At 44.1% G+C, this 9072-nt stretch overlaps 1 protein-coding gene across 8 annotated transcripts in view; it reads left to right on the top strand.

Moving 5' to 3' along the window:
- arhgap44b (Rho GTPase activating protein 44b) overlaps positions 1-9072 on the top strand; it is a 44797-nt gene that overhangs the window by 17189 nt on the left and 18536 nt on the right. For 2 of the 8 annotated variants that reach the window (XM_069517268.1, XM_069517266.1), the window contains exons 1-6: positions 4920-5065; positions 6940-6979; positions 7453-7572; positions 7891-7967; positions 8424-8535; positions 8737-8813. In XM_069517268.1, the coding sequence (XP_069373369.1) occupies positions 5004-5065; positions 6940-6979; positions 7453-7572; positions 7891-7967; positions 8424-8535; positions 8737-8813 (488 nt within the window). In that variant the 5' untranslated portion in view covers positions 4920-5003. Of the gene's footprint in view, positions 1-4918; positions 5066-6939; positions 6980-7452; positions 7573-7890; positions 7968-8423; positions 8536-8736; positions 8814-9072 lie in introns of those variants that run through there. The other 6 variants (XM_069517267.1, XM_069517273.1, XM_069517269.1 and 3 more) reach the window with 5 other exon arrangements.

Genomic DNA, 9072 nt, shown 5'->3' with positions numbered 1-9072 from the left:
GAGCCATTTCATTGTGTTCAGCCGAGAGGAGCTGGAGGGATTTAGTGCTCCTTGAGAAAAATAGCCGACTCTCTGGAGAGCGGGACCTGGACGCTGCAAACTTCTGGCTGTGAGCAGCATTTTGATTTGTTGTGCTGTTGGGAGAAGAATCAGCCTCGGGTTGTGTTTTGTTATCTTGTGCCGTGTTGTGTTGTGCGTCTGTTTACTATGCAGCGTGTGCTCTGCACTGACATCACCGTCAAGGTGGTCTGTTGGAAAAAGGCCGAACCCCATCTGTCTGAAGGATTTTATCAGAGAGAACAACACGTTCCTAGAGTCAGAACTATTTTTTTGTTGGACACGTTGAAATATTAACCAATAAAAGTCAGAATCCTTATTTTTGATAAGATAAAAACACATGTTCCCAGATTTAATCAGATTTAATCAGATCTATCAGATCTATCAGATGATCCAGATTTATGTTCAAGTTTATTGTTTTTCTTTAAACTGCTGCCACACATTACGGATCTGCACCTGGAAACACTCACGATATAACACCAACACATGATATAATTATTATTTGGCGTTATTTCAGACTCTTACAACATCAGTACACAAATTAAATGTCACTGACTCAGTATTTATACTTGCAGACGTATTTCCAGAGATTAGAGCTCTAAAATGAAGCAGAGGAATTCTAGGAAACATTTTCTTTCTGAAGAAATTACCTTGAATATATCACACAAGCACCTTCCTTATATCTTGTATAGTTCCGGCTAATTTACAGATAATTACCAGCTAATCTTATATCTACCTGTCAGATATACTATATTTGGTGGCGATAAAGATCCACATATTATATACCAGTTATATACTGTGGAAATAATACACGATTACAAGAAACGGCAATAAGTACTTCAGTACAGAGTGTGAGTGTGTGAGTGGATTTATCAGGATCCTGTTTTAAGGCTTCATGTTGATTTTCTTAGTCGCTGAATGGAGCCGATGACCTTGAAGCCAAAAGATGTGAGCGCTAGTGTGTGCGTGTGTGTGTGTGAGTGTGTGTGTGTGTGTGTGTGTGTGTGTGTGTGTGTGTGTGTGTGTGAGAGTGTGATACGGATCTCCTCTCCGTTGTGACAAATGAAAGCTCGGCCACATCTCAGGCTCCTGTTAGACTGATGACTCCACTTTGCTCCGCCGCTTCATTCAGCTTCTCCACTCTTACGTTTGATCCATCCATCCCCGCCGTTGCTGCAATGCTTGCTGCCATAGCAACCCTTACCCTACCCCCCCCTTCTCAGTCAGTGGAAGAGAGAGGAGCATGCTGGGTAATCTGACTTCACCTGGAACAATTCTCCTGGGGGATTTATTTCTGTCGTTGAACCATTTATTTCCCTCATCAGTCACCGATTCCCCTGGACTGGATGAACTTCATTCATTTATTATTATTTCAGTCACGTCACTGATCCAACTCTTCATTTACACAAGTTATAAAATAAAACCACGGTTTGACCAAACGCGACGGAACAGGAGGAGGGAGAACGAGCTTTAAATTGTTCCGTGATCAGTAACACCTCGAGGGAACAGAATCTAATAGGACGTAGATTTGCTTTAATTAAATTTGTGAAATGGTTCAACAAAGTGATATTCACAATATAAAGGTTTTTACAACATGCAGCAGGGGGACGGGGGTGGAGACAGATCCAGAAACAGGAAATTATCCAAATCATTCGGGCGTCGAACCTTATCGTCGACTCTTTATCACCAAAAGCTGTCGAATCTCTTCGTCTTTCCAAGTTGACGTCTTCGTCTGCGTCCTCTACGTCTATGACTCCTCTTTTTCATCCTGACACATTTGCATTCTTTTTATTTATCTCAGTTTTTGCATCTGTTGACTCGCTCGCTGTGAATTCTGTGCAGAACATCCTGATGGAGCTGGCAGGAAAAACTGCGGAGAAAGTTCGGAGCAGCTCAGATGTTTTGCGTCTTCAAAGCCCCTCCTCATCATTTCAGGAAATATCAGTGGATGTCTTAAAACATCTTTAGTATTGTAGTGAATGAGTTGTGACGTTAAGGCTGGGATTCAGTATGTGTAGATGTTTTTGCATTCATTTATGCAACTCGTCTTTATAAGTGAGAATTAACCTTCGTCTTTTAAACTGAATCTTTTCAAATATTGTATGTGCAGCAGCGTTCCGGTCGCATGAGTGAAAACACGTGTGTTAAGCTTCTGTGTATTTTAGCGCTTCCTCCATAAAAAGTCGACCACACGTTAAATACCCTCACAACTTTTCATCCTTTTTGCAGCCTCAGCTAAAAAAGTACTCAGTAACTTCCGTGTGCACCCTGTGTGATGGCAGAGAACATAAGGTTTGTTAAGGTGCAGCCGGACCTGCTGCCGCTTACAGCTCAGATTTCCTCACATTGGGGGGTTTGATGCTGCAGCTCAGGCCAGTGAACGTCCCACTGTCTCAGGGATCACTCCCAGTCCTGCAGTGTTGAATCTTTTCTGCCTTTTCAGTGTGGGTGCAGGAAAAGATTTATAAGTGTGTGATCTTCTGCCAAAAGTCCCGGAGCGTAGAAAAGAGGCAGAACAAAGTGCGTTGAGTCATTTTAACGAGAGAACAATCTGCTCTCGCTTCAGCTCCTTTTGGAAAATCTCTCAAAAGGTTTATCAGTGTTTTTTTTTTACACGTCTGTCCCCTGCTGCTGCTGCTGCTGCTGTTTTCTTCACCGCCACCTCCCCACGCCTCTCTCTCTCTCTCTCTCTTTCCTCCGTGCCAGTGGGAATCCCGCGAGTGACGACAGAAGCTGAGGCTGCAGTAAAGTCCTGACTGCCGAGCTGCTGAGGCTTTGATTCAGGATGCCGTAACGCCCTTGATGTGTCGCACAATTAACAAAAAAAGCTGCAGAGAGAGGAAGAGGAGTGCACGTGAGAGAAAGATGGAAGCTGTAGAGTTGCCTGTTATTCCCTCTTTTCTAAGGCAAAGGTGACCACAGTCGTCATCTTCTCTCTCTCCTCCTCCTCCCCCCTCCCTCCCCCGTTTATAGATATTCAAAATATGAACCATGTGTTTTTCGGCCTCTCCCTTCCTCAGCTGCAACCTCCACGTCACGCTGCGTTATGAGAACCAAATCCCCCGAGTGGAAACGTCAGCACAACATTAACAGCTGACCTTCTCCTCTCCTGACACGTTCACCTCGAGGAGGCAGCAGCAGCAGCGGAGAAAAGGCCGTTAGATGTAGATAGTTATGGTTTAAAACACGTAAACCTTCATCAGAGAGCAAAGAACTGAGCTGCTTTCAGGATCCACACTTTTCAGTGTCGGAGCAGCACGTACGTGCAGCAGTTTCCAGATCCACTTTACAAGGATTCCAACCCGGAGAACAAACTGCATCTTGTGACACAACGTAGAAATCTGGCTCGACAGTTTCATAACATAATGAGATTTAGTTGAGATATCATCAGGAGTGACCTCATGCTTCTGGCAAATTATTAAAGAAGATCCCTTGACCTAGAACCAGGGACCAGTTTCACAATGTTTGTGTTTGTAATAAGTTGCAGCGAGTGAGTTGCATGTTGTTTATCTGTGATCCAGTTTTATCCAGTGTTCAGCTGCTGTAACAGACCGTCCCAGCACCGCAGCTTCATTCTGCTGCCGCTTTACTACGGTTAATAATACATGGATGCATCTGTGCATCTGTGTTATGGAGTCTTGCCTCCTGCTGGTATTAGAGGACATGACAGTTCACACTCGAGCCGTGTGACTAACGTGTCGGGGCGTGTGCAAGTTGTTATTTTACCCTGATACTGTGAGGAAGGGTCGTCCGGGTGGAAACACTCGGCTGACAGCTGTTTGTTCTGCTTGTGCTCAGCTTTGTGTTCATCATAACACGTGTGTGTGTGAGTGTGTGTGTGTGTGTGTGTGTGTGTGTGTGTGTGTGTGTGCGTGTGCGTGCGTTCGCAGAGAAAGGGAACAAGAAATACTCGAAGTGTCGTGAGCGTGTTTGGATTCCTCAGTGTCCAGGTTGACTAATTGCTCACCTCCTCATTAGTGTGTGTGTGTGTGTGTGTGTGTGTGTGTGTGTGTGTGTGTGTGTGTGTGTGTGTGTGTGTGTGTGTGTGTGTGTGTGTGTGTGTGCTCCTCGTTGTCAGAGAGGAAATGAATCTGCACAAAGATGATTAACGTGTGTCGAGAGTTCGTCCTCCTGGGTCATAACGTGTCCCCGTGCACGTATCTGAAGTCCGGCCTGCTCGGGATTTCTTCTTCTGTCACTTTGGACTCAAAGTGAACCGATTAGATTTCAGTGGTCAAAGGTCAAAGGTCACAGTTATATGAGTCTGAGACTGAAGCTGTTATTCTAGTCCATGATGTTTTGTGTCATCGTCTTAAAAGTTGAACTAACTTACAGAATTTACTTTTTGCATCAGCTGAGTTTTTTTTGAACAGTTTGACTTGAGTTACTTGTTGATAGTTTTCAGCCGCTTTCCCAATCGGCAGCTTGTTGAATCTTTGTCGTAGTGTTGTTTTTAATGAGCACACAAACGTGCACGTGCTTATTCAACCAGCGGCTCTGAGAGTCTGGACTGTGCTGAAAAGAACAAGAGAGCCAGAGGTTCACAGCAGCTTGGAAGGATGAAAGATAAGAGGTTTCACTTTCTTTTCTCCTCCTGCGTCCAGCTGTTCAGCTTCAGTCAGATCGATAATCATCCAGCCGAGCCAGAGGTGTGAGTCAGTGTGAGTCAGTGTGAGTCAGTGTGAGTCAGTGTGTGTTTTCTGCAGTGCGACCTGTAGAGAAGGAGTCAGAGATCACTGGGTGATGAGAGAAAAGTGTGAAAGAACCAGATCGTCAGGTCTCATTCTTCAGGCTGTCCTGCCTCCCTCCCTCTCTCCCTCCCTCCCTCTCTCTCTCACCCACTTTCTCCTCCTCCTCTCACTCCACCTTCCCCCCTTTTTCTGCCTCACTATTGTGGCTCTGCTGTGGCCTGAGAACAGGTGGCTCCCCTCCTGTTAGCAGGGGGGATGTGGAAGAGAAAGCTGCAGATCAGCAGGACGAAGGCCTCACGCAGGAACAGCAGGGCTCCGTAAGTGCAGGACGTCGTCGTCCACGCTGTTTTATTTTGGATTCAATCGTAGTAAAGTGTGAGGACGATGCGGGGGGGCCGTGTTGTCTGAGGAGGGAGGGGACGCTCGGTGTTCGTTAGAAAGGACAGAGATGAGGTTTCTTGATTCTTAAAAACCTGCTTGTGTCTCTCGATCATAGTGATGATAATTCATTTAATTTATATATTTGTGTTTTTACAAGTGGGTGCTGTAGCTGTCATGTCTGCCCCCCCCACCCCCCCTTCGATTTACATACTTGTTTTTAAAGCCTCATCCCTCATCACACCACAGAGCCAAAGAGCTTAGATTAATGAAGACACCATTAAATTGCAGCATTAAATATATACAAACACACTTTACTTCATTTATCGCTCGCTGTAAAATTACTCATCACATTAATCGATAGCGAACGTTTTCAGGCGTAGTCTCTCAATTACTCTAGAAATTAAATAATTGGAATAAATGACAGTAATTTTCCGAGGGAATCATTCGGGGCTGAGAAAACACAGCGTTCCATTTTTTAATAAATGTATTTTGGCCCCGATGCTCTGCAGCATATTTTAGATAAAGTGTTCCTCAAGTGGTTTGTTTTTATTTTATTTATCGGAACGCTGAGCTGACACTTTAAATATTTCACAGGAAACTATTTTACAGCTTCTCTCTTGGACCCGTCAAACCAGAGGTTCTCCACCTGCAGGGTGGAAGGATTTTTTCAATTCTTCTCTTTTTATGGCTGTTGACAGGCGAGAGTTTCACGAGTCTGAATCACGGAACGCGGGGCTCGTGTTGTTTCCATGATGTTTATCTCTGAAATCAATGGTTGAAAAGGAAAATGAATCCTTTCGCTCACGTGCACTTGTGATATATGTACTTCTTGCTTTTTTGCTTTAGTTTTCTCCTCCTTATTTTTGCATCACTGCATTAGAAACACATCAGATTTCCTTTCTCCACACAGGTGACAAATAAACCATCAACTCATTTGACACATCACAGGTTTTTTTTATCACCACTGATTTCCACCCCCCCCTTCGCCTCAGGTTGATTTATGCGTCTTCGGCTGCTCAGGCTCGTCGTGAACACAGAGCTCGCTTCCATATTTCAGCCGCCAAGATTACGTTGCAATAAAAGAGGATCTTACTGTGAAGATGCTCTCGGGGTAAAGTGGAGCCTGATGTTTAATCAATGTGAGCGGAGCTGAAGGAGCGAATCATCCAGCGACAAACCTCAGGCCTCACGTTTCTGCCGCCTGAATTTATGACGTTTACAGATGCTGCTCTGAACAGATGATTCCTCAGATGAGCTGGTTTTGAGGAAACGTGAGACGGTTTGTCTGTGTGTCTCTGACTGGGGGATTATAAATCATCGGATTCTTCGATAACTAAATGAATTGTTACCTGTAGCAGTGATAAATATAAGGATCGTTTTCGACAACTGGATGGATTTTTGTGATATTTTCTATTTGTCATTAAGATTCTGTTAAGTTCGCTGATGTCGAGAATCAACTTCTCTTAAGATGCTGAAAGACAAACATCTGTTATAATCTGGAAAGTAAAACATACTACCCTCCCATGTTCATACACATGTACACCATACTACATGTATATGAATGAATACACTCAAACTCTTTTATGTCATTTCCTTCTTGACAATTTGTATTTGTGCTTTTCTCCTTTTCCAGAGAAAAGATAAACATTCTTGTTACATGATGGGCTCCAGGCAGCTGTGTGTCATTTATTCTGTGTACAGAAATCCAGAAAATGAAGTAATCACACCGACTCTGTGAACTGTGCCGAGTTCCCACAGTAATAAGTTATGTAATTTAACAGTCGTGTCTTTCTCTTCTCTTCTCTTCCAGGGCTGAGAAGACAGAAGTGTTAAGTGACGACCTGCTGCAGGTACGAATGAATCCTCCTGTTTTCTGCCTCTCACAGGAAAGAAAGTCATTATTGGCGGAAAGTATTCCGTGTGAATCAAACGACTTTTTCAAATGGCCTTCAAGCAACATTAATGAGCGCTGGAATTGAATCTCTTTGTGAGACCAAAGATTGAGCGTCCCCATTGACTGACTCGGCCGCAGCGCTGTAATTGTTCTGATTAATGACGCCTCGGTGGCAGCGGCATCGGTTCAACCGAGTTGGTTTCATAATGAAATGAGAGACATTTAACTAAGAGGTGACGGGCTCGTATAAACTTCACCAGCTCTTTCAGAGACAAACAGCTCGGACAAGGCTGTAACTTTAAAACCAAACTCTGTTCTGGACGAGGTCGAAAGTGTCAACACGGACGTTTCCTCAAACTGTGCATTAGACGTGAGTGGTGCAGTTATAAAATATATATATGTGTGTGTGTGTGTGTGTGTGTGTTTTAGGTGGAGAAACGTCTGGAGCTGGTAAAGCAGGTCTCCCACAGCACTCACAAGAAGTTGACTGCGTGTCTGCAGGGCCAGCAGGGCGTGGACCTGGAGAAGAAGTCTGTCCGGTCGCCCTCGGTGAGAAGCAAAGATACAAAGCAAAGATCTGTCGTATGCAGTAAACACAGAAATGCAAAACGTAGGAACATTAAATGAGAAAGAGGTGGAAAATAAATAAACGAGATGTTTAGGAATCAGACATCGATGGATTAATTACACCCAGTGTAGAGATAATGGAGGCTTCATTATAAAGTGTCTGCTCGATTCAGATAAGGATGGATTTTTACTTCAGCTCCTTGTTTGATTCATTAATTACAGATTCTTTTTCCGTTTTGAGCCACGTTGATCTGTGACGAGCTCTGATTCATTTGTTTGACTGTTTCGTCCTCTGTGCAGAAAAAGCTTCCTCTCACAACACTAGCACAATGTTTGGTGGAGGGGGCGGCAGTGCTCGGAGACGAGTCTCTACTCGGGTGAGCACACACACACACACACACACACACACACACACACACTAATTTAATTGATCATTGATTATCTGTAGTCCTGGAAGCATTTTGTGTCAGAAAGCGCTGACATGGAAAGGAATGTTTTTATCACCCGCTGACCCAGAAGTGATTTTCTCTTCACATCCAGAAATAAAGTCAGACGAGAATAAACCTCATCAGCTACAGTCAAATATTTATTAACTCCATTTAAGTAACGTCTCCTGTAAAATCAGAAAACCCAAAGAGAAAAATTGCAGGAAATTAAAAATGCTAATGCAAAGCTACATTTATGGATGTTTTTACGGTCCCCGCTGCAGCGTCCGTCACTTTGCTGCTTTAATTCACACAGATCATGTTCAGGCATCGCTGTTGTGCTGCTTTGGTTTAAAATCCCGCCCTGAATCTTTGCTGGTGTTTCCCGGGTTTTATTGTCCGTTGCAGGAAAATGCTGAAGCTCTGTGGAGAGACGCAGGACAAACTCGCCCAGGAGCTCATCATGTTTGAGCTCACCATAGAGAGAGACGTCGTCGAGCCTCTGTACGACCTCGCCGAGGTAACGACGGCCCGCGATCAGAAAGAGACGGCAGATTTCTGCATCCTGTGATCAGACACATTTCATTTGTCCCTCGTGTAAATTTAACCAGTGAACCGACCTTTGGCTGAGTTTTGCAGAAACAGGTGTCAAATCTCCTGAAAACTCAGAATCTGTCCCTCGTCTTGTTTCACACTAACAAACACTCGGCTCTGTCCTCAGGTGGAAATCCCAAACATCCAGAAACAAAGGAAACATTTAGCAAAACTGGTCCTGGACATGGACTCTGCACGCACACGGTGAGTCTCTGTGTGTGTGTGTGTGTGTGTGTGTGTGTGTGTGTGATCAGAGAAACTTCATCCCCTGGGAATGGACGGTCTCTGCAGTTTCCCACTGACTGTCACTGAGCTTTGATTGTTCACAGTGAAGATGGATCATTTAAATCTTCCTGTGTGAAAACCTCATTTGAAGCCAGATTCAGTTTGTTTCATTCTTTTTTCTTTTTCTCCGCCAGTTGCTGCTGCAGGTTTAATAATAATATGTTTAAATCGGATCAGT

The sequence above is a fragment of the Paralichthys olivaceus genome, chromosome 21 (assembly GCF_024713975.1).
Source record: "Paralichthys olivaceus isolate ysfri-2021 chromosome 21, ASM2471397v2, whole genome shotgun sequence".
Taxonomy (NCBI): domain Eukaryota; kingdom Metazoa; phylum Chordata; class Actinopteri; order Pleuronectiformes; family Paralichthyidae; genus Paralichthys; species Paralichthys olivaceus.
The sequence above is the reverse complement of the archived record's forward strand: the minus strand, read 5'-3'. Positions and strand labels throughout refer to the sequence as shown.